The sequence below is a fragment of the Furipterus horrens genome, unplaced genomic scaffold (genome assembly GCF_987537825.1).
Source record: "Furipterus horrens unplaced genomic scaffold, mFurHor1.1.pri manual_scaffold_13, whole genome shotgun sequence".
Taxonomy (NCBI): domain Eukaryota; kingdom Metazoa; phylum Chordata; class Mammalia; order Chiroptera; family Furipteridae; genus Furipterus; species Furipterus horrens.
Genome location: NW_028327183.1, coordinates 57,213,106 through 57,236,577, shown reverse-complemented (window position 1 = coordinate 57,236,577; position 23,472 = coordinate 57,213,106). Strand labels below are relative to the sequence as shown.

Sequence of the window (23,472 nt, the reverse complement as noted above, 5' to 3'; positions counted from 1 at the left end):
ATTCTTCCCACAGCAGATGAAAACAACCCACACCACGCCACATAACAATAGAATTTGAGAAACAGGGTGGAAAAGAGCTTGAAAACTTCAAGAGGCGGCAAATACGGTCCTGGAGACTAGAAGACATTGAAGCGATGCCTTCCAATTTCTGTAGAAAAAAGTATTTCTAACTCAAAATGCTACATCAGGTCAAGATGTGAGTAAGGGCTGGGATAGCCTAAGGTTTCTTCATGTGCTTAGGATTTTAATAGTTAACCTTCCACGTTCTCTTTTGGAAAATACTACCAGGCCAAGTGAGGGAAATGAGGGAGTCAACCAAAAGAGGGGGACCTATGGGATACAGGTGACAGGGATACCAGAACTACAAAGGGAAGGTCTGCCCCAGATTGTGAGAAATGCTCACTATAAGACACCGGGACACAGGCCTTGAGCAGCAAAAAGAGGTGTTTATTCACAAGTTTTCAGAGTTGGGCACACAGCCAGCCAGGGACATGCAGGCTCTGACAAAATGGAGCTGGCTGTTTTTATTCTAACGCGAGTAAACTCCCTCCCACCCTGCTTTTCACCTCTTCCCTTCCTTCTCCTTCTCCGTTTTTCCTTGCTGGATATTCCGGAGTTACAATCTAACATGATTCACTAAATTAACTGAGGGTAATCATTAACTGAGGGCGATCTGGTTATAGGTCTGTCTCCAGCTCTTCGCTGAAATTCCCTATCTTGTTTGCTGGGCTGTCTGGCTACATTTTCCGATTTCCTAGAGTTTGGTGATGAATATCTCCCCACTTTGATCTCAGAGATCCTTTGTCCTCAGAAGCATTTGTGCTGAGCAGTGGAATGCCCCCTTCCTGACTGTAAGTGTGCTGATCCTGTTAACTGTGGCTCGGAGACCCTCTGGTTCAAGATTTAATTACATTTGTCCTTTTCTACTAATTATTTTCTACTGGCTTTGGAGCCACCAGTTTCCTTGCCCCTTACAATCCTCCCTTTCTCTTTTGGGAAATTGACTACTTAAACCTTTTTATTTATCCCTTCAGACCTAAGGAGGATTTCGCAACTTTCTTCCTCATAGCAAGGATTCCCTTTGGCCTCTAGGAGGAGGAAATTATGAAAAGTTGCCCGCGTCTGTTTAGTTAGTGCAGTCTCAGTCAGCCTCTGAGCTACACGTCTGGTGCAGGGAGTATGCCTGCTACCACTATGAGGGATACGAGAGCTGATGAGATCATTCCTTTTCAATTGCCAAAGCAATTTTTTTTAACTATCCTGTTATAGGATTGTCAATGCCTGGGTTTTCCACTAGTTCATATGCTAGTGTAGTCAGTCCCTGCAGAGTCTTAGTGATAAGTTAAAATCCTTCCCATTTCCTTGGGGCCTTGGAAGAACCAAGGCCACCTGTATAACCAAGACACTAGCTACCAGCCGTAGCCATGGAAAGGCACCCCAAAAGCTGTCTTCTTCCCCTATCACCCAACCACAGGCTCTGGGGAACTCCTGAGGACCTTCATCTGTAACAATTTCCGTTCTCAGACTTAAGACCCTTTATAATCTTATAAAGGACAATGGGCGAAGGTCTTGTGTTCCCCTAGCTGCTTCAAGCTGGACATGGCCATCGTTCTATTTCCCCTTGGGTCTAGAAATTCCTAATAGAGTAGGAATGAGGAGGGGAGGTTGGCCTTCCCACATCAGGAAGGACTTTGCAAAGTCCAGGTCAGGTCAGTTGGCTGTTCCCAGGCAGCAGCATGCTTGGTTTCCAAGGGCTGGCACTGATGAACAAACTGGCATCCTTGTCGTATTCTGGGGCAACAGATTTGGCAACAGGGTTAAACGGCATCATTAAAATTATAACCACTATTGAGCATTGGACTGAGAGCCAAGTGTCGCTGGTTCGATTCCTAGTCAGGTCCCCAGTTGGTGGCATGAGTGAGAGTCAACGACACAGTGATGTTTCTCTCCCTCTCTTTCTCCTTTCCCCTCTCTCTAAAAATAAATAAACAAACAAATTAATTAATTTTAAAAACTATAACCACTAGATGACAACAGGCAAGGATTATTGTTTAATGCCCTCCATTAGAAAAAAAATTGTCTTCTTTTTTAGGGAGTGTGCAAGGCATGTCACACCTGTTTAAAGTCCTTTTGCCCACTAAACTTAGTTTGGGCGGAGGGGAATGCTTTCAGATTCTCCCCTCTCCGACCCCTAGGCTCTCTGTCCAAGCTATGGAACATAAAAGAGAAACCAGTTTTAAAGTGAAGCCCACAGACCACTCCATACTTCATCAACCCAACCACTTAGTTCAGCCAAACCATTGAGTCTCAGGAGGCAGTGAATGACCCTTCCTGTGTCCTGCATTTCAAAAGGAATTCTCCTCAACCAGTTTACAGATGACCTTTCCTAGGTCTTCTTGGTCAAAAATAGATCTAGAGACTTCCACAACTGAGCAGATTGTGAGAAATGCTTACAATAAAACACTGGGACACAGGATTTAAGCAGTTAACAAGGCAGTTGTTTATTCATGGATTTGCAAGTCCGGGCACAGCCTAACAAAGGGCTCACCAGGTCAAAGAGCAGGCCACTTTTCTCCTAATGCGAGTAACCCTCCCCCACTCCTCCCCCTCCCTTTCCTCTCCGTTTTTCCTACTGGATACTTTGGACTTACAATCTAAGGCAAGGCGATTGACTAAGTCAAGTAAGGGTATCGATGAGCTCATGCATAAGTTTCCTTAACTCACTGACCATTCAGAGTTCCCAGTGATAAATCTTCCATGAAGGGTGCCCCGCCCACTCGGTTAACTCCCAGGTTATAAATATTATGACCTTTACACTCTGGGTTAACTCTTCTTGTTTCTCAGATGATAAATGTTCCTTAACTCTGAACATCTGTGTCTCTAGCCCCTCTTGAAAGTTTTCTTAACCTGCTTAGCACATTTCTCTTTTGCGGCTAATCATTTCTTATCGATTTGAGTGTCACTTTTCTTTCTCCTTCACGACACCCCCTTTTACTTTTGGGAAATTGACTACTCAAACCTTTCTATTTGCCCTCTCACACCTAAGGAGGATTTATTGACTTTCTTTTTCATAGTGAGGATTTCCTCTGCCCTCTAGGAGGAGGAGATTATTATATGTGGCCGGGATTTGTTTAGTTAGAGAAGTCTCAATTAGCCTTTGAACTTAACCTCTGACGCATGGAATAACACAACAGCCTAAAGCTATGAGGACGCTGGCTACCACTGTGAGAGATACTATAACTGAAGAAATGATTCCTTTCCAATTGCCAAACCAATTCTCTAACCATCCTGTTATAGAATTGTCTGAACCTGAGTTTTCTGCTAATTCATTTGCAGGACTGTCAGTCCCTAAAGAGCTTTAGCGATAGATCCATCAGGAGCTGTATTATTAGGGATGTAGGTGCAACACTGCCCCTGAGCATGACACATACCCCTCCCTTCTCTGCCAGCATCATACCCAGTGCCATCCTGTTCTCCCAGGCCACTCGACTGGTGGCATCTAATTGTTGAGCCATTCCTCCTATAACATTCGTAGTATAATTGATAAACCTCTGCTGGTTATAATAAATATAGTTTATCCAATCAACATTTTTACTAATGGTCGACCACCAGAAGAGCACTCACTCAAACCCTGCTGCTATCTGATTTCTAGCCTTCAACTTATCTGGAACTCCTCTAGGGACCCCAATAGCATCAATGTAAATATGAGGGTCGAAGGATCCACCAGGTGCCTTTGACCTCTTTTTCCTAACAGGGGCAGTCTGGATTGGTTTTTGAAATGCTAGGGTAAATGGGATAGCCAATTGAACCAGGGCACAGGTTCTACACCACCTGTCAGGCAGGATTTTCCAGAGACTACTCTGCCCACAATACCACCAGACACCTGCCCTTGGGATTCGTAGGGGAATAGAGTCGCCGGCCCCACTGTGAAGGCGGCTCGCATCTCTGGTATGAGTGCATGTTAGGAGTTCTCCCACAGGGGTACCCGAATTCGCTTCCCACCTAGAGAGGCAAGAAGAGTAATTCATGGGCCCCACTGAGTATGGAGGGAGGGATTGAGTCCCATTACTCCCTATAGAGGGAAAGAGGAGAGACAAGCTTCTGCAAGTCTCGTTTCCCCGTGCATTCTCATCCTGGTAGAGAGCGAGCATACAGGCCGTTCCCGAGGGGTCAGAGTCCCAGCCTAGTGGAAATGGTACGATCTGTGCCTGGGGTCTCCCTGTGGTACAAGCATAACAGTTGCTTTTATTCAGGGATTTAAAAGTAAACTTGACCCATTCTACCCAAGCATTTGCGTCCCCATACCCAGTCTCTATCTCTAAGGTTTGTCTGAGATCTAATACCTCAAAGACTTTCACCTTGGCTGGATCACTCTGGGGTCTTTTCTGAAGTATTTCTGAGGTCCGGCTGGGGGAAGTTAAATTTTCTAGGGAAGGAGGAGTTGTCACTAAGTGAAGACCTAGCCACCCTACTGGATCTATGCCAGATACATCAGCTCCTAAGCCATAAACTCTGGTAGCCACATGGGTTTCCTGACTTAAGGCCTGTGGCTAGTTAAGTGTTAGAAGAGGGCTGCACTGGGGAGGCTTGCAGTTTTGGGGGAGGAGCTCCTTTGCTTAAAGTTATTTGAGGCTGGAGCAGTTTTACTTGCTCAGGGGCTGTGGCCATTTGCCCATCGGGTTTCGTTGTCCACCAGACATCATCCCAGGTAGGACAAGGGCTGTTCCCTAAATATGTAAAAATTTCATTATTTTCCAGATAGGGACAGAGAATTTTTCCAGAGATGGCAGCCAGTGTTGATAAGTAAGGTTCCCACAAGACAAAACTTGGCATGCATCAAACTTCAGAGTTTGGGGATTTGTACTTTCAGGTACATTAATTATTAGGGTTATTGGCCTGACCCAGCCCAGAGTGCCCTGGAAAAAGACTGTTATCCAGCAGAGCATTATAAAGAGCCCACTCCCCCACCTGGGGGACATGACTTTCTCCTGAGAGTTAAGCTCACAATGTCCCTTCCCTGCTCTGAGGTTACTTCCCATTTAGCCTCTGCCTTTTCTTCTAGGGGTCCCTTTACCCCAGTGCAATGAGTCCACCCCTTTTCATCAGTTCTCACGGCAGTCTCAGTGGTCAGGAGCACCTGAAATGGTCCCTCCCACGTTGGCAGAATTTTCTCTTCTCTTCAGGACTTGATCAGGACCTCGTCACCAGGCTGAAAGAGGTGAACCAGGAACTCGAGCGGTGGGGTCTGGGCAAGGAGGCCTTTCGCTTTGAGAGAGGCAAGGGTAGATGAAAGAGCCAATATATAATTCTTTAAGAACTGATCCTTGGTCACTAGGGTGTGTAGTTCAGTCCTCTCTCCTAGGTAAGGGAGTTCATATAGGAACTCGTAGGGTGATATCCCAATATCCTTCCCACGAGCTGTCCTGATCCTGAGGAGAGCCAATGGAAGACACTTGGTCCATGGTAACTTGGTCTCCAAGATCAATTTAGTTAGTTGTTTCTTTAGGGTGTGGTTCATTTATTGTACTCAACCTGAAAAAGGAGGGTACCAGGGGGTATGATATTTCCATTTGATGTCTAGAGAATTCATAATGCCCTTTAACACTTGGGAGGTAAAATGACTCTCATTATCTTGAGTCAATATTTTCAACTAAGCCAAATCTGGGCATAATTTGTTCAAGGATTACTTTAACCACCTTACTTGCTTTGGCTGATGGAAGTGGAAAGGCTTCCACCCACCTGGAGATATGCTCTACTACAACTAAAAGAAACTTTTGATGACCTATGTTCTTGGGTGAGGATAAAAATTTTTTTTAATTAAAATAAAAGAGAAACTAACCATTAGACAATATCCAGATTCTGTGTAACATGACAGAATTTTGGAGAAATATGAGTGAAATAAAGACACAAAATAATGTAGAAAAACACTTTTTAAATCTGCCAGGTTCCTTATCTTCATCTATGGAATCAAACCTACACCCGCTGTGTAGTGACATTTTTCTGGCCGGCGCTCAGTCCCTGAGCCCCACCAGGCAGGGCACGGTCGTGCTGTCTGTATATTAGCATTTTAACTGTGATTTCAACAACGCGGGAGCCCTGGGATCCCTGAGGATCAGTAGGAAGGGACTAAAAGTGGGAAAACATACAGAGAAGCACGAGCGGTCTGCACTAGCCATGGATGAGAACATACAAATGCAGTGGCATAAAAATCAAAAATGGAACACAGCGAATAAAACCCAGGGGATCCCCAGCATCGAGACGTGTGAGCGGCTCTGGTCACTGGAGGGCTCTGTGGTGGCTGCGGGGTGTGGACGTGCTGCTGCCTCTGGTGGTGTCTGGGCAGGTGACGCACCGTGGAGACACTGGGTCAGACCGTGGGGACAATGAACGTGACACCGGAGATGGACCACAAGATGGCGCCCTCAGGCCCTCCTGGTGACAGTGGTGGCCATGACTGAGTCACCCCTCATGAGCAGCGGGCAGGAGGCTGAAAAAGTGTCCTGTGTCCCCTGGGGAGCAGCTGAGCTCAGAGTCACATCGCTGTTGGGGTGGAGGACACTCTGCGCCAGGAGCTCCGGTCACTGTGTTTCCCACCAGGGCCCTTCCTTCAGCTCCTGCTCTTGTCTGAGCTCTGTCCCCAGGTCTCACACTGTCATCCCGTGTGACCCTGGCTGGTCTTCCAGTATGTTCTAATGTCTAGTCCCACAGTCCTGGCTGCTCTCGGCCTCAGGTCTGTTTTGTGGCTTTTCCTGAAATAAAACAAGGCCCCAGTGCCCCTCACAGAAAACCTTCTACGTTTACATTAGAGAAGTCTGGGTTCTGACAGTCCCCTCTGCGGTCCTGGGATCCGTCTGCTGCTTCAGCAGGGTTTGGACGAACCGACATGGACCCGCCTTCTCCCCAGCCACCCTCCAACTGTTTTCCGTTCACCACCTTAGGACCCACCTCAGCCATCCCCAGCCTCAGAGACCAGCCAACAGCGTTTTGTTACCATAATTCTCATTGCCGACCAACCATGAGCTCCCAGATGTGTCAGAGCTATCCCACCATGGTGGGGGCTGCTGTCCACCGCCCGGCCCCCCTGCACCTGCGGGCCTCCCGCACCCCCTCCCTCTGGGCTTCTGTTTCAAAAGGGACAGCGTGGCTCTGCAGGGTGTGGGCCACTTCTTCTGAGAGTTCACCAGGGAGAAGCATGACGGTGTTGAGCGTCCCTTAAAGCTGCAAAACCAGCGCGGGAGCCTTCCAATATGATGGGGTCAAACCCAGGATGCCAGGGAAGCCGCCTTGGCCGTGGAGAAGCCCCTGAACCAGGCCCCGCTCTGCCCACACAGCCCCTCAGCCCCGGGTCGCCCTGGAGAAGCACGTCCTGGACGAGCAGGTGAAGCTCATCAAGAAGATGGGGGACACCTGACTCACCTCCCAGGCTGGCTGCCCCGAGGCTGGGCTGGGCCAGTGTCTCCTCGAAAGGCTCCCCCTGAAGCACGACCAGGGGCCTGTGGATCCCAGGAGCCTTTGGGGGGCCCCTCTGCACCCCCTGTTGTCTGCCTTTTGCCTGAGACTCTCCCAGAAACCACGGGACACCCTTTGAACCACCCAGGAGTTCTTTCCCATGCATTGGACCAAATGGAAACAATATAGCTTTTGCAGCAAAAATAATAATAATACAGTTTTGGGTTCCATTATTTGTTCCAAGAAATCACCCGGGAATCATTGCAGAGTTAACGTTCAGAGATTTTCATTATGCCGAACTGAGACCCACTTTCTGAACCTTCTACTTGACTACCCCTCACGGGAGAGAAGACGGCGGTACCTTCTGTATCTCATGACAATACGTGACCTACCTCTCCTTCCCCAGAAAAAATATGTAAGTGTGGATTTAAGTCCTTTCCCCACCTGGGCCCTATCCAGTCACTGAGCCACGTGGTCCGGAATGTGTCTGAGACCAGGATGGCTTGTGGGCTGGCTACAAAACACTCATATTTCTCCACAAATGGCTGTCAGAATGTTGGGCATGAAGAGCAAAGTTATCACTTTTTTTCATGTAAAATAATTTTTATTTCTTTATATTTTTTCCATCACCATTTATCCACCCGTACCCTCCCCACCCCCACACAATTATCACTGTTGTCTGTGTGTGAGTTTATAATTTTTTAATTTTTAATTATAGTCAACATCAAATATTGTTAGTTTCAGTGGCAAAGCACAGGGATGAAACATTCGTACACCTTATTAAGTAATCTCCCCAGATCTCTAGTATCCGCCCGACACCATTCGCAGTCACGACAAAATTATTGATCATATTCCCTAAGCTGTGTTTTATCTGCACTCTACTATGGCGGAAGGGCCACACACACCCTAGGCTCGGTTGGAAGCTGCTCTGTCCAGCAGAGGCTTCGTGACCGTGGTGTAACAAACTTACCCAGGACACTTTGTTATGTCTGATGAAATAACTTTTACCCGGGACATTTCTTTATGTCTGGGGGAAGGAAGTGACTGCCTCTCTAGTGGAGACCAGCAGCCAAACCTTCATCCCTCATGTCTTTTATTGAGGAGGACACATACAAGATCCAAAATTCATAAAGTGTCTATTGCATTCAGGCGTTTGACAGTAACAGGTAAAACACAAAAAAGTCTGGGACAATAGCAGGTAAAACGCAACAGTCCGGGACAGTAGCAGGTAAAACGCAACAGTCTGGGACAGTAGCAGGTAAAACGCAAGAGTCTGGGACAGTAACAGGTAAAATGCAAAAATCTGGGAGTCACACTCACTGATTAGCGTCAAGGTCTGTAAATCATTCAGAGACAAGGTGCAGGGTCCCATACACTCCCTGCTAGAGGTAGCTGACAGCACATTGCTGATAAAGAAAGCAGAGCGAGCTCTAAAGCACCATGAGCTTAACAAGTGCCCTTTGATCCAGTTCCCATGACAACCCTCTGAGTGGCTGTGAGTCATGTTCCGCACCCAGTCTTATGTTATGTTGAGAGTTAGAGGCAGGCGCGGCCAGGACGCTTGGGGCTCGTCATGCTCAGGCCGGGGCTACAATTCCCTAAACCAGAGGAGTGGTTGCCCACAGCCTACTAATAAGTAGGTCCCTGGGGGAGGGGGTCCTGGTGACCAGCTCCTCACACGACGCTGATAAGGATGCAGCTCAGGTCCAGTGCCAGTTGCAGAGGCAGTGGTCAGGGATTCTTCAGTCCCAAGGGGAGGCCTGAATGAGCTTTAGCAGCAAGTCCCCTGCAGAGCAGCGACGTCACGCTGGGAGAGAGAGTCACCATGAACACATCCAGGTCAGTCTCAGAGGCGCTCATCCTCCCTCAGCCACCCCCACCTCCATGTGCTCAGGGCATCCCACTCCGAGAGCCCCTGACACCCAGCTGTGCCCCTCAGCCCAATGCCCCCCCTTCCTGCCCTCAGGGTCTCACCATGAGGGGCACAGCGGGGTACCGGGTGCCGTCGCTGCCTGGGGGAGAACAGAACAGCAGAGCTGTGGGGGGTGAGCCCCCCTCACAGGCTCCTGCCTCCACTCTCCCGGGGTCCCAGACAGCCCCTCCCCACGCCCAGACTTACAGGCAGCCTGGGTGTTGCTCTCCCTGCCTCTCCCTGTAGGAAGGAAGGGCTCTCTGAGAAGTGGGGGCAGGGGGATGGCTGCATTGTGACCCTAGAGGAACCCCATACCCCGAAAGTGCACGAAAGTTCCCGGAACTGTGATTGACACCCAGGGTACCATCAGCAAACACGGGGAAAGTGCATGTGTGGGGACTGGACTTACAGCCCATCTGGACATCTGTCCTCAGCAGGGACCTTCCCCTCTGACCTGTGACAGCTGGGAATCAGTCCCTGTCGCTAGTCATAAGGTGATAGATTTCTCCTCCACTGTCCCACGGGCCTTACTGAAGAGTAAGTGTCAGCGAATAGGGCCGATGGGCACGCGCCCGTGTGGGGATGCCACGGGCCACTCACCAGGCACAGCGCAGCCCCCGGGGGCTTGACCCCCAGGGACACAGGACACGCAGCCCGCCCCGCCCACCTGAGCGCTTCCTCCTCCACGTCACACCTCCGGCGGCCGACGCCCCAAGGAGACCCAGGACAGCAGCGATGGCGATGCCCGCAGTGATGACGCTGGTCTGAGCAGGGGGCTCTGCGAGGGGCAGGAGAGAGGCCAGCCTCAGGCCCGAGTCCTCACCCCGCTCAGGGACGCCCCGAGACGAGGCGCTGTGCCCACGCCCCCTCCTCACCCCATCGCAGGGTCAGGGGCTCCGGCAGCCCCCCGTGCTGCACACGGCACGTGTATCGCTGCTCCTCCCCAAGGGGCACCTCCAGGGCTGCCCACTTCTGGAAGGTCCCGTCCCCCGCAGGCCTGGTCTCCACCAGCTCCATGTCCTGGGTCTGGTCCTCCCCGTCGCGCTCCCACGTCAGGGCGATCTCCGCGGGGTAGAAGCCCAGGGCCCAGCACCTCAAGGTGACCTCACGGTCAGAGACGGGGTGGCGGGTCACGTGTGTCCTTGGGGGCTCTGAGGGGCAGGTGAGAACATTTGGGAACTTTGCATTGGACTTGGGACCCTCCAGCTGCACTCACGTGACCACCCTGAGCACAGACAGGACACCTGGGGTGGGGGAAGGGAGCGCACAACCCAGACACCAGGCTGCACAGGGGCACCTGGGATAGTCTCCCACTTCTTGGAAAGTTCCAGAATCAGGGCGAGAACCTGGAGCAGGAGTCTCCAGGCTCTAGGGGGAGAACGCAGACTCAGGGGGCGGCTGAATGACTCCGCAAAGCCGGGGCCGGGCCGCCAGGTCTCAGTCCGAGAACGAGGGAGAGCGTGGGGGTCACCTGGCGGCCGCAGGGTGTGAGGGAGCCGCCGTGCCTGTCCTTCAGAGGAAGCGGGGCACGTGGGTGAGTCACAGCATAAGGAGAGCTCGGGGTCTCTTCCCTGTCCCCACCAGGAGGGGGATTCTGACACTGACCTCCTTTTCCATGTCTCCCTGTGGGAAGTTGGCCCGCCCCGCAGCCCACAGAGGAGGCCCGCGCCTGGGTACCTGCCCGCAGCAGCGTCTCCTTCCCCTTCTCCTGGAAGATGTGGAGCCAGCGGTTGCAGAACTCCTCCACCTGAAGCCTCCAGATCTTCACCTCAGAGTCCTGCATGAAACTGCGACCCTCGGGGACCTGGACCGCCGTGTGGGCCGTGGTCCCGGAGCTCAGGTTCAGTTTCAGGGCGATGTAGTCAGTGCCTTCATAGGCGATCTGACATTCCCCGCGGAGGAGGCGCAGGTCCGACCCCACGATGCAGCCACTCATTTCCTGGAGGGTGTGCGACACTGACCCCACCCCTAGGTCAGCCCCGCTCACTGAGCCCCGCACCCAAGACAGGTGAACCCCCGACCTGACTAGCTCCACAGCTCGAGGAGACCCCGGGAGGCCCGCGGGGAAGGGGGTCGTGCCCGGACCCGGGCGCGCGCGGCTCACCGTCCTCGCTCTGGTTGTTCGTGGCGCGCTCCCTGTTCAGTATCGCTCGGGACAGCTGTTCGACGTCCGTGAGAACCCTCGGCCAGTCGTCCCACAGCTGGGGGTCCGCCTGCTGCACCCACTGCCGCTCCAGCCACGGTTCCCGCGGCTCCATCCCAGACCCCGCGGCGTCGCTGTCGTAGCGCACGAACTCTGTGTCGTCCACGTAGGCGATGTCGACGAACCGGGACTTCCCGCGGCCCGGTCCCGACACGAAGGTGCCGAAGTGTCTCAGGGTGTGCGTGCCTGGGGGCGGGAGGACGCGCGTCCTGGGTCCCGGTCCGTCGTAGGGGCAGCGGGCCGGGGGGACGGAAAAGGGGCGGTGGTGGAGGGGAGGGGGCGGAAGAAGGGGGTCTGGGGTCCGACCCGGGGAGCTGGAGAGGCGCCTTCCCGGGTCCCGCGCCCCCGCCAGGTCCCCTCGCTCCTGCTCCGCAGCGGCCGTTCCCTCCCGACCGCGCACTCACCGGCCCAGCTCTCGGCCAGGACCAGGGCCCCCGAGATCAGCAGGAGCAGGGGTCGGGGCGCCATGACCCACCCCGAGCGTCTGGGGAGAAGGAATTCGGGTTCTGAGTGAGGACTTTATACCCGGACCCACGGTGACGCTGATTGGCTACTTAGAGTCTGGACAACCAATGGGAGTGAGAGCTGCGTGAGCGTCATAAGTATCCAGGCAGAAGGACCCGTGTGATGCAGAAGAGCAGCCTGGGGGCTATGGGGATACCCCAACAGTGACAGTCTCCGCCCGAGATTCGGTGCTTTGGCTGAGACCCTGAGAGCCAGGCCTGCGGACCCCGGACGCTGCCCTGACCCCTCCTCCCGCACGGAGACCTGTTGCAGGAAGACAGGTCTCTGGGTGGGGCACTCTCAGGCCCCTCCGCCCAGGTGTCATCCCATGACCCAGGAGATGATGAGCTAATCTTGTCTCCGCCTTCAGCTCTAGGCCCTGGAGGCCACTGAGTCGTGGAATCCTGGGAACAGCGGGTTCTGTTGAGTACTCCGTCTGCCTCCTTGTTAATAAAGTCTTACAACGGAGCCGGCATTGGGGATTAGTGGGTCTGCCTTGCTTCCCTGACAGGTGCTAGCTAAACCAGGAGTTACCCTGGCTGTATTTTACATATTAATGACACTTGGTAAGAATTCTTTCACTTGTAAAATTCTCCTGCTGTTGGCTAGAATGTCACACCCCCTGTTCTAGGAACTTTTGAAATCCTAATAAAAGGAGGATGAGGCTTCCCGCTCTCCACTGTCGGTCAGAGTGAGCCACAGTCCTCGGTTCGTTACTGGCCAATCATCCTGCCGGCCGGATTTATCTCAGCTCCGAGATCATAATTGACACTTCAGAGATCTCTCTGCCTCCCTGTCTCCCTGAGTTCTGGCCCAGCGGGTATTTCATTCAGTGAGTCTAACATCTTGGTTTCAGATCATCTGTACAGTCTTAGGAAGTAATTTTGTGTGACGTGTATCTATCAATTACCATGCAAGGGATAAAACAGAAAAAATAATTCATTTAGGATAATATTAATAACCTACATGTAAACAGAAATAACTTTTTATGAAAATAACTATTTTCTAAATACAGGAAGTAGTGAGAACAGTGGATCTGCTACATTTTACATTCTTACAAGTCCCAGCGCCTGTCAGCACCATTGGAAGACCAATGGACTTTCATATCTGTGTCTGCGTTTAACCTGTTATTCTGGTGACCGTGCGTGGAAAAGTGCACAGCCTCACACACACACGCAGGGAGAGCACTGTGCTGACCTCTCAGATGAGCACGGATCCTCGTCCCCGATCGTTCACCGAAGCTGCGCAGGCGGTAGGTCCTGAAAGGCTCCGTGCAGAGCGGACCCGACGCCGGACAGTGAGCACGTCCTGTTCTGTGACGTTGCTTGTGCGGCCCCTGTACTGACGCCTGGTTGTCTAAGGGTCGTGCCTTGTTTCCCCGGGTGATGGCATCTCCCAGTGTTGGTGCGGTTAGTGACACGTTATTAAAGAGTCACCTTTGTTCGTTTCACCGCAGGTCCCACTGGAAAACTCTGTCAGCGCCGGGAAGCTGCGTGGCTCCCACGGTGAGACAGGTTCTCCAGATCCCTGGTTTCTCCCTCAGAGCTTCCATTTTATCAAGACAAGTATGGTCAGCGGTCAGTGCCAGCTGACTCTTCTTCAGGGAGAAGCTCACACTCGTGTTTGGAGGAACGTGTGTGTCAGGCAACCAAGCCTCAATAATCCCAGTTTCTGTGTCACCCACGCTCTGAGTGAACATGGCATTCCATATTTATTTTTTTATTCTGTGTTCATTAAGGACAGTTAAGAATTCAAGATATAAGGAATTCAAGCTATATTTATCTTCTTGTTAAAAAATATTTCTTATTTTTAAATTATAGTTGATGGACAATATTATATTAGTTTCAGGTGTACAACTCTGTGATTAGATATTTATATAAATTATGAACCACTCACCCTGAGAAATATAGCACCCATCTGACACCGTACAGAGTTATTACAACATTACTGACTCTATTCCCTGTGCCGGACTTCATACCCCCGTGACTGTGCTGTGACTACCAACCTGTACTTCTTAACCCCTTCACCTTTTCACCCATCCCACTAACCCCCGCCCATCTAGCAGCCGTCAGTCTGCTCCCTGTACCTATGAGTCTGTCTGCTCAGCCTGTTCACTTATTTTGTTCTTTAGATTCCACATGTAAGTACAATCACCTGGCATTTGTCTTTCTCTGACTGACGTATCTCATTCAGCACAACACCCTCTATCCATGTTGTTGCCAAAGGCGAGATTCTATCCTGTTCTGTGTGTGGCTGAGTTATATTGTGTTGTGTACATGCACCACTGCTGTATCAGGTCGTCTACTGACGAACACGTAGGTAGCTTCCATATCTTGGCTTCTGTAAGTAATACTGCAATAAACAAACGAATGTATACGTCTTTTTGATTTAGTGCTTTGGGTTTCTTCAGATAAATACCATGAAATGAAACTACTGGGTTCTTCTTTCTCTCTTGGTTTATTGCCTTTGTTTAAAGTCTATTTTGTCTGGTATAAGTACTGCTAACTCAGCTTTTTTTGTTTGTTTGTTTTCCTTTTCATAAAATGTCTTCTGCCATCCCTTTACTTTCAGTCTGTGTTTGTCTTTTGACCTGAACTGAGTCTCTAGTAGGCAGCTTATGTAAGGGTTGTTTTGTTTTTCATTCAGCCACCATATGTCTTTTGATGACAGCAATTAATTTATTTTTATTTAAAGTAATTTTTTATAAGTATGAGTTTATAGCCATTTTATTATTCATATATTCTTATTTTTCTTCTCTTTCTTAAAGAAGACCCTTTAACATTTCTCACAATACTCATTTGGTGGTGATAAACTCTTGTAGCTTTTTCTTGCCTGGGAAGTTCTTTAGCTGTCCTTCTATTAAAAATGAAAGCTTTGACAATCTCTTTTCCCCTGAAAAGTTTCTGTTGAGAAACCTGCTGACAGACTTATGGGAGCTCCTTGTAGGTAACTAACTGCTTTTACCTTGGTGCCTTTAAAATTCTCTCTTTGTGTTTAATCTTTGGCATTTTAATTATGATGTTTCTTGGTGTGGTCTTTTTGGGTTCATCTTGTTTGGGATTCCTCTCTTTCTGGACTTGTATCTCTACTTCTTTAACCAGGTAGGGAAGTTATTGTCATTATTTTTTAAAATAGGATTTCAATTCCTTGCTCTGTCTCTTCTCTTTAGCGCAGCCCCTTGGTGTGAATATTTGTGCACTTGAAATTGTCCCAGATATGCCTTATACAACCCTCATTTTTTTGGTATATATTTTTCCTTTTGCTATTCTGTTTGGGTGTTTTCTCCTTTCTTATCTTCCTGACTTATTTTTTTATCCTGTGCTTTAACTCCTGTCCTGTTGATTCTCTGTAATGTTTTCTTCATTTCAGTAATTGAATTTTTCATTTATAATGTTTTCTTTATTTTTTCTTTCTCCATTTTTATGTGTCCTACCTCTTTGTTATAGTTCACACGAACTTCCTTTACTCTCCCCAAGTTCACTGAGCATGCTTACAACTGGTGTTTTAAACTCTGTATCTGATAGATCACTTGTCTCCGTTCCTTTTAGATCTTTTTCTGGAGTTTTGTCCTGCTCTTTCATTTGGGACATGTGTCTTTGTCTCCTCACTTAGGCAGCCTCCCTGTATTTGTTCCTATGTGTTAAGTTGAACTGCTAAGTCTCATGGTCTTGGCAGTGTGTCCTTATGTGGTAGGTGTCCTGTAGGGTCCAGGGGTACAGCCTCCCTGGTCATCCAACATGGGCACTCCAGGTGCCCTCCCCCCTTGTGGGAAGTGTGTGCTCTCCTGTTGCAGTTGAGTCATGACTGCTGTTGGCAATGGAAGGGATTTATCCACCTGCTGATCAGCTGCAAGGACTGGCTGCAATCGCCTCAGAGGCTCCAGTGCCTGCTGAGACTGCCCTTTAGTGTGTTGCTGTGGGGGTGGGTGAATGATGCTTTTTGTGGTCTGAGGCTGTCCATCAGGTGTGCTGGCTCGGGACCACTTGGGAGGTGCTTACAATGGCCAGCCAGCACCTGTGTCCTGCCCAGGACCACCCAGTGTGAACTACAGAGCAATCTGCAGATCGCTGCTACCTGTGTTGAGCTTGGAGGTGCCTGGGAGAGACCAAGCTACAAACCAAGGCCAGCTGCCACTAGCGCTGGGCATGGGGCCACTGAGCTAGAAATAAAGGGCATGCCTAGGCCAGGTGCTGCTTGTTTGAGGCATTTCAGGAAAATCCACACCATGAGCGAAGAAAAGCTGTTTGTATGGAAACATCACTGAAAGGGTCATGGTGGACCTGCAATTTGGGTGGAGTGGGGTTTCAGGGAATCAGGAGGGTGGGGCAGAGTGTGAGCCAGGTTGATGGAGACTCGGATATGGTGTCTGCCTGCCTGCTCTAAGGTGGGGGCGGGGGGCTCAGAAAAGGAACAATGGCCTCTGGCAGTACTTCAGCTGAGGGAAATTTGCCCTTCAGCTCTCACTCTCATTCCAGACAATTCAGTTGCTTCTCCTATGTTCCTGGTGCCTTCTGAGCTCCTGTCATAGTTTTGGAGCTCAGAGTAAGTCCATGTGCTTGCGGGCCTTTTAAGAGGAACTGCCTGGGACTCCAGATGCTTCCGTCTCACTCAGCTGCAACCACTGCTGCTCTTTACAACCAGAAGTTGCAGAGACCTGACTTCCTGCTCTGACACCCTGGGCTGAGGAAGCTTGTATGGGGCTGGGATTCCTCACTCCTCTGCGGGGACCTCCACAGCCGAGATAGCCCTCTTGATGTTTACTCCCCGCATGTGAGTGTTGGACTAGACCAGTCTGCATCTCTGGCCTGCCTGCCAGTCTGGCTATGGCTTCTTTATTTTGTAGTTGGAGAACTTCTGTTCAGTAGATACAGGGAGTTCTGAGTGGTGGGTGTAGTGTAATTGTAATTTTTATCTGGTCATGGGGTGATGAGAATATTACATTCACTTACACAGCCAACTCGCCTGGAAGCCAAGATATGTTAAGTTTTATATATAAGGACGATGATTCAGTAATGATGATAATGTTCAATCCTTTAACCATGTCGTTAAGGGACACTGGCCTTGTTTTTGAGTTTGTGAGTAAGCCGTAGTGAAGAATACCTGCTATTGCAGTTGGGTATTCTCACCTCTGTTCTTGCTAAGTTTACCTCCATGCAAATGCCAGCAGAGTGAAAAGGCAAATCATGCCCTTAATCTTAGGAAAATAGTTTTGCCCTCATAGATCCCGTGAAAAGCATCCTAGAAACTTCAGTTCCACAGACTATATTATGAGAATGGTCCTTCTGGATAAACCAGGGAGAGTCTCCCCACTGGCCCCTGCCCTTGCTTCTTCTTCACATCCTAGAATCCCTATGCCTGCGAGGGGATCCCTGCATCCCCAAACTCTCCTTTGCCCCTGTGTTATTCTAGAAGAAAGCTGACCCCCTGGAAGTGTGATTTCAGAGAGTGTCCTCGGGTGGTGAAAGGAAGTGGGGGACAGGTGTTTTCTGTTTAGAACTGGGAACAGTCTGTGCCTGAAGGCACCAGACCCACAAGTAATCTACCTGTGATAGGTTCACTATACACCAGCTTAATATGTATTCATGTCCCAGACAGAAACCTGATGTCGTCTGTCAGAGAAAGGCTATTGGCCCTCTCATTTTTCATGGGTCTGGTGCTGTGACCTGAGGCCCAGGCAACATGAAGCGCAGTTCTTTCCAATAGAACATTCTGGGCCAAGAAATTGTTGCGCATCCTCACTTCCAAAATGGCAACCACTGGCTGCAGCTGGCAGCTGAGCCCTGGAAGTGTGACTAGTGTGCAGAGCAGTTGAACTTTTAATATGATTTACTTTTAATTTAAAAGTGATATGTATCTTGTAGCTCCCATATCAGAGACCACCTATCTAGAATGTATTTAGTTTTCAGTCTCTGCCCATCTCCCTCAAAGATACTGTATGACTCATACATTGTTGTATATTAAATTATGTTCACATGGACGTCATTTGTCTTCCTTCATCTGTGAGGGTCTTAGATATATTCTCAACATATAGCTTACCCAAGGAAGTTTACTTAATATGTATTTAACAGCTAGAGTGTACAGATATTAACCAAAGTGTGATTTAATGCCCTAAGGTTGTAAATGATCACAAACGCTCATCTCTGGAGCTAGTCCTTGCGCACATCACTCTGAGACTCGTGGTGCAGTTTTTGTTATTCTCATAAACATGAGCAGGCATGAAAGTCTTTACTTCAAGAGAAAACATTTCTTAAACACAACATATATCAAATACATGTAGGCCCATACATACTTATAAAGTATAAAGCAGAAGATGTGAACTTTGCAGTTCTCCTTAGAATTCCTTCATATTGCTCCACCCAATATGTCCTCCAGAATTCACACAGTTCTGTTTCCCTTCACTCCTGGACACCTCTCCCCTAGGGAGAAAATATAGATAAAGTTTTTACAATTGTGAAATGAAAAATTCTCTAAGCAAGACCCAAAGATGAAAAACCATGAGGGAAAACAAAATTTTTCTATGTCAACCACACGCTCTGGCGACACAATCCCATGCCCATAATCCAACTCAAACACACATAAAAAAAGTTGACAGAGAAGAGATGATATGTGTCAGAGTTCTTCCTCCAAAGACCACCAGGACCACCGGTGGGCCAATGGCTGGATTGGCTCATCACTGCTGTGAGGGACAGGACACACCGTGGGGGGCAGGCATCCTGATGGGAAGGTGTGAGACAGAACACGCACAGCATGCTGGCTGTGGATGGGCGATATTGGGGGAATCCGTGGATGCTGAGGCTCACTCTAGATTGGCGTCCTTAGGAAGTGGGAGCGATTCTGTGACGGGCATCTCAGTAAGTATCTACGGAGCGAGGATGAAGGTGTGATAGGAAAGAAGCTGCCTTCGCTCCTGCTAGCAGGCCCCGGTAGCTGCTTGGTGGTTTGTGAGTCACACGGTGCCATGTGTTTGTCTGTGCTTAGACAAGATGCAACGTGGTGCTGTCCTGTGTCACTTTGCCCTGGTCTCAGAATGTCCTTGTCCGATGCTGATGTTCTGTGAGGTGACTTATGTCCAACACGTGAATAGCACAGCCTAGCAGTGAGCACCAGCCCAGCTCCCCATGACATTGGGTCTGTAGGGCACAAAGAAGCTGGTGACTCTCATACCAGTAGGAAATCATTGACAGATAAGGGCAACTGTAATTAAGTTGTGAATCAGGGAGTCTGTCTCTGAGTCAACAGCAAAACAAAGGGAAAATATAATTATACAAATCAGGAAATGACATTCCACAACTCATCACAAATGTCTGAGACCAAAGGGGGAGAGATATTCATCACCAAACACAGAAAGATGGGAAGATGTCGCTTGACAACTCAGCAGACAAGGCAGGGGATCTTCAGGTGAAAGCTGGAGTCAGACCCGTCACAAGATTACCCTTAGTTAATCACTATCCTTAGTAAATCACATTCGATTGTAACTCCAGAGTATTCAGTTGATGGAAAACTGGAGGAGGAATGAAGGGTACAGGGGTACTCTCATTAAGATAAACCAGTTTGCTTTTTCTGCTTCCGCGTGCATGACCCTGCCTGCCTGTGCCCGGCTCTAAAGACCCGGGAATAAGCAAACACCTTGTTTGCTGCCGACGTCCTGAGTCCCGGTGTTTTTATTGTGAGCGTTTGTCACAGGCCTCACTCTAAGTGCTACACCTACTCCCGATGTTGGGGCTACTTTTTCTGATTCTTAAATTCAATGTATGAAAAGATTTACAACTCAGTCAAAAAATAAATAATATTAAGAAACCATTCAGGAAAGAAGAAACACAAATGTTAAACAATTCTATTCATCATAAAGACATGTAAACAAGAATGGGAATGTGGAATAAGAAAGAGGAGAACAAATTAAAATCTATCAGTTCGGTAAGATGAAAAATAGATGAGTCTTTCAGCCAGAGGGTGTGGAAAGCACACTGTTGTAAAGGCTGAAGGTACGAAAACCTGTGCAATGCTTCTGAAAGGTGCTTGTGTAAAGGGTCTCAGCAACTTGAGTTCTTTATTTGGGAATTTATCCTAAGAAGATAATCACACATGTCCTTAAATATATATTGAAAGATGTTGCTTGTATTGTGGTTTTTTAATAAAAGCAAACTGATGGAATGTCTCTAAATGCTCTAATCAATAGAATGATGGTAACTATGAACAGAGGAACGTTGACGTGTCCCAGGCAGCAATACCATGTGATCTGTGTGAGCCTCAGAGCAGACCCACGAGGCACACAATATGGGATCCTGTGGGAGACAGGGGAAAGGAAACTCACAGAGGTTCACGGGGTGATAGAGCTGCGGTTGAGCTCAGGGTGTTTCCCCTCGGAGCCTTGATGACTCATTTCCACTGGGTCCCTTGACAGCAGTTGTCACAGAAGGACCCAGGCCTGAGCGGTTCTGCCTCAGGCCTCTCTATTGTGTGTGGTGCGTCCTGTGAGGGACTTTCTCTGGAAAAGTTTCACAACAGGCATCCACGGTAGGAGTGAAACTAAGGAAGGACTAGGGTGGAGGAAGTTAACAGGAGAGCGTAGGCAGTGCTAGTTTGGCCCTGGAAACCTTATAGGGAAGAAGCGAGCTAAGGAGGACTGCCGTCAGCTCACTGGGAAGTCTAAGACAAAGAGGGCCTTGGAGATGGGATGGTGGTGCAGCTGGGGTCAGGGGTGAGCCTGAGACAAGCTGCCACTGCATGCCGCTCCCCCAGCCGAAAACCTCAAGAGCTCAGGAGGACATCAAGGGACAGCGTAACATAGCCATTCAAACCATGGTCAAGCTCATCATCCAGCGTCTGTATTTCAAAGCTTCTGAAATATTAGGGTTACTTAGAATCTGGAGACAGAACACAAAGCAATAGTAGGACTCTGGCAATGTCTCATGACGGAGATAAATAATTAGCAGAAATGACAAAGAGAAATGTAAATCAGGACCATGTGCTGTGAGGAAAGGTTCCTGATATCATGAAAGCGAATAAGTAAACCTACGTGTCCCCTTCCACTGGCCTCAGTATTACCTGAAAGATGTAGAGGATAGTGGCCTATGAAGTAAAACAGTTATGCACAATCATAGAACAGGGAAGATCTCTTGGATATTAAAATATCATTACAGAGGTGAAATATTCAATTGGTAAAATAAAGATTCAAGTTATGCCCCTATTAAGTCATAGAAATGGCAGAGTGTGAGCAAGCTTGTTACAGAGTGGGTCCCCACAATTCCCCAGAGCTGTGGTTTAGGGAGTTGGGGCTGGGACTCAGGGAAGCACAGCTATTTTTCTTGAGAGATGCTTTTGCATATGTATGGCGGGGAGCTAGTGTCTTGGTTATGCAAAAGGTTTTGGTTCTTCCAAGGCATCAAGGAGATGGGAGGGGCTTTGACCATAGAATGGTGATGAAAGCTCATGGGGTCTTTGCAAAATTCTACAAGTGGCTGTGACTGGTCTGCACACATGACTGGTCACAGGCCACAGTCAGATGTTTAAAAATAAGGTGGCAACCATTAAACAGGGGGAATTCCATGCGGTTTACAAGCAGGTATAAGGAGAGAACCAATGGTTTGAAAGAGAACAACATGGTTCTGGATTAAGAGCTGAAAAAGCCCACAACACAGACAAAACCTCCCCAACCAGGCACGAATGGATGGCAGCTGATAAAACTGAACTGCGTCTGGGAAATACGAAGCCACAGACTTTTATTCTCCTAGAGGGAAACGGTACCTCTGGCTTTTCTGTTCTGAAACTAGCCTGGTTTGGCAGGGGGGAGAAAGGACTACATATTCTGGGCATTTCAAACAATGTAAGACTTAACAGCAGAAATCTGCCATTAATCTAAGTCCATACAGCCTTTAAATAAACAAGTCCTTTCCTTTTAACCAAACTCTGGTATTGGGAGTTATGGTTATGGCGGCGGACAATCGCACCCCTCATACCTGAACAGCCTGTGGGGTCCGTTACAAGCTGGAGAAAAGACAGCAGTCTGTCAATCCAGGGGTTCCAACAAGTTTATTATATCTATCTAAAAATAAGGATGAGTAGGAAGTGGCTTTTTACATGTTCAATAATATTTCTCAAAGTTTACAGATAAAAATTAACATTTTCAATGGCCTAATCTAATTCTTCCCACAGAAGATGAAAACAACCCACACCACACCACATCACAATAGAATTTGAGAAAGAGGGTGGAAGAGAGCTTGAAAGCTTCAAGATGCGGCAAATACGGTCCTGGAGACTAGAAGACATTGAAGCAATGCCTCTCAATTTCTGAAGAAAAAAGTATTTCCAACTCAAAATGCTACATCAGGTCAAGATATCAGTAAGAGCTGGGATAGCCTAAGGTTTCTTCATGTGCTTAGGATTTTAATAGTTAACCTTCCACGTTCTCTTTTGGAAAATACTACCAGGCCAAGTGAGGGAAATGAGGGAGTCAACCAAAACAGGGGGACCTATGGGATACAGGTGACAGGGATACCAGAACTACACAGGGAAGGTCTGCCCCAGATTGTGAGAAATGCTCACTATAAGACACCGGGACACAGGCCTTGAGCAGCAAAAAGAGGTGTTTATTCACAAGTCTTCAGAGTTGGGCACACAGCCAGCCAGGGGCATGCAGGCTCTGACAAAAAGGAGCTGGCTGTTTTTATCCTAACACGAGTAAACTCCCTCCCACCCCTCCTTTTCACCTCTTCCCTTCCTTCTCCTTCTCCATTTTTCCATGCTGGATACTCTGGAGTTACAATCTAACATGATTAACTAAATTAACTGAGGGTGATCATTAACTCAGGGTGATCTGGTTATAGGTATGTCTCCAGCTCTTCTTTGAAATTTTCCTATCTTGTTTGCTGGGCTGTCTAGTTTCATTTTCCCATTTCCCAGAGTTTGGTGATGACTATCTCCCCACTTTGATCTCAGATATCCTTTGTCCTCAGAAGCATTTGTGCTGAGCTGAGGAATGCCCCTTCCTGACTTGTAAGTGTGCTGATCCTGTTAACTGTGGCTTGGAGACCCCCTGATTCAAGATTTAATTACATTTGTCCTTTTCTACTAATTATTTTCTACTGGCTTTGGAGCCACCAGTTTCCTTGCCCCTTACAATCCTCCCTGTCTCTTTTGGAAAATTGACTACTTAAACATTTTTATTTATCCCTTCAGACCTAAGAAGGATTTCTCAACTTTCTTCCTCATAGCAAGGATTCCCTTTCGCCTCTAGTAGGAGGAAATTATGAAAAGTTTCCGGCATCTGTTTAGTTAGTGCAGTTTCAGTCAGCCTCTGAGCTACACGTCTGATGCAGGGAATATGCTTGCTACCACTATGAGGGATACGAGAGCTGATGAGATCATTCCTTTTCAATTGCTAAATCAATTTTTTTTAACTATCCTG

At 48.5% G+C, this 23,472-nt stretch overlaps 2 protein-coding genes across 2 annotated transcripts in view; both read right to left on the bottom strand.

Moving 5' to 3' along the window:
• The window catches only part of LOC149995567 (patr class I histocompatibility antigen, A-126 alpha chain-like), a 135,769-nt gene that overhangs the window by 91,838 nt on the left and 20,459 nt on the right, over positions 1–23,472 (bottom strand). The gene's annotated exons all lie outside the window — the stretch shown is intronic.
• Positions 6,368–12,050, bottom strand: LOC149995569 (BOLA class I histocompatibility antigen, alpha chain BL3-7-like). The gene is made up of 10 exons (XM_090260879.1): positions 11,969–12,050; positions 11,466–11,750; positions 11,039–11,317; positions 10,237–10,512; positions 10,029–10,139; positions 9,569–9,601; positions 9,424–9,461; positions 7,894–7,994; positions 7,417–7,493; positions 6,368–6,432 (listed from the first exon to the last, which is right to left on the bottom strand). Exons 1-10 carry the CDS (start codon positions 12,030–12,032, stop codon positions 6,368–6,370), a joined length of 1,329 nt encoding a protein of 442 aa, XP_090117005.1. The 5' UTR covers positions 12,033–12,050.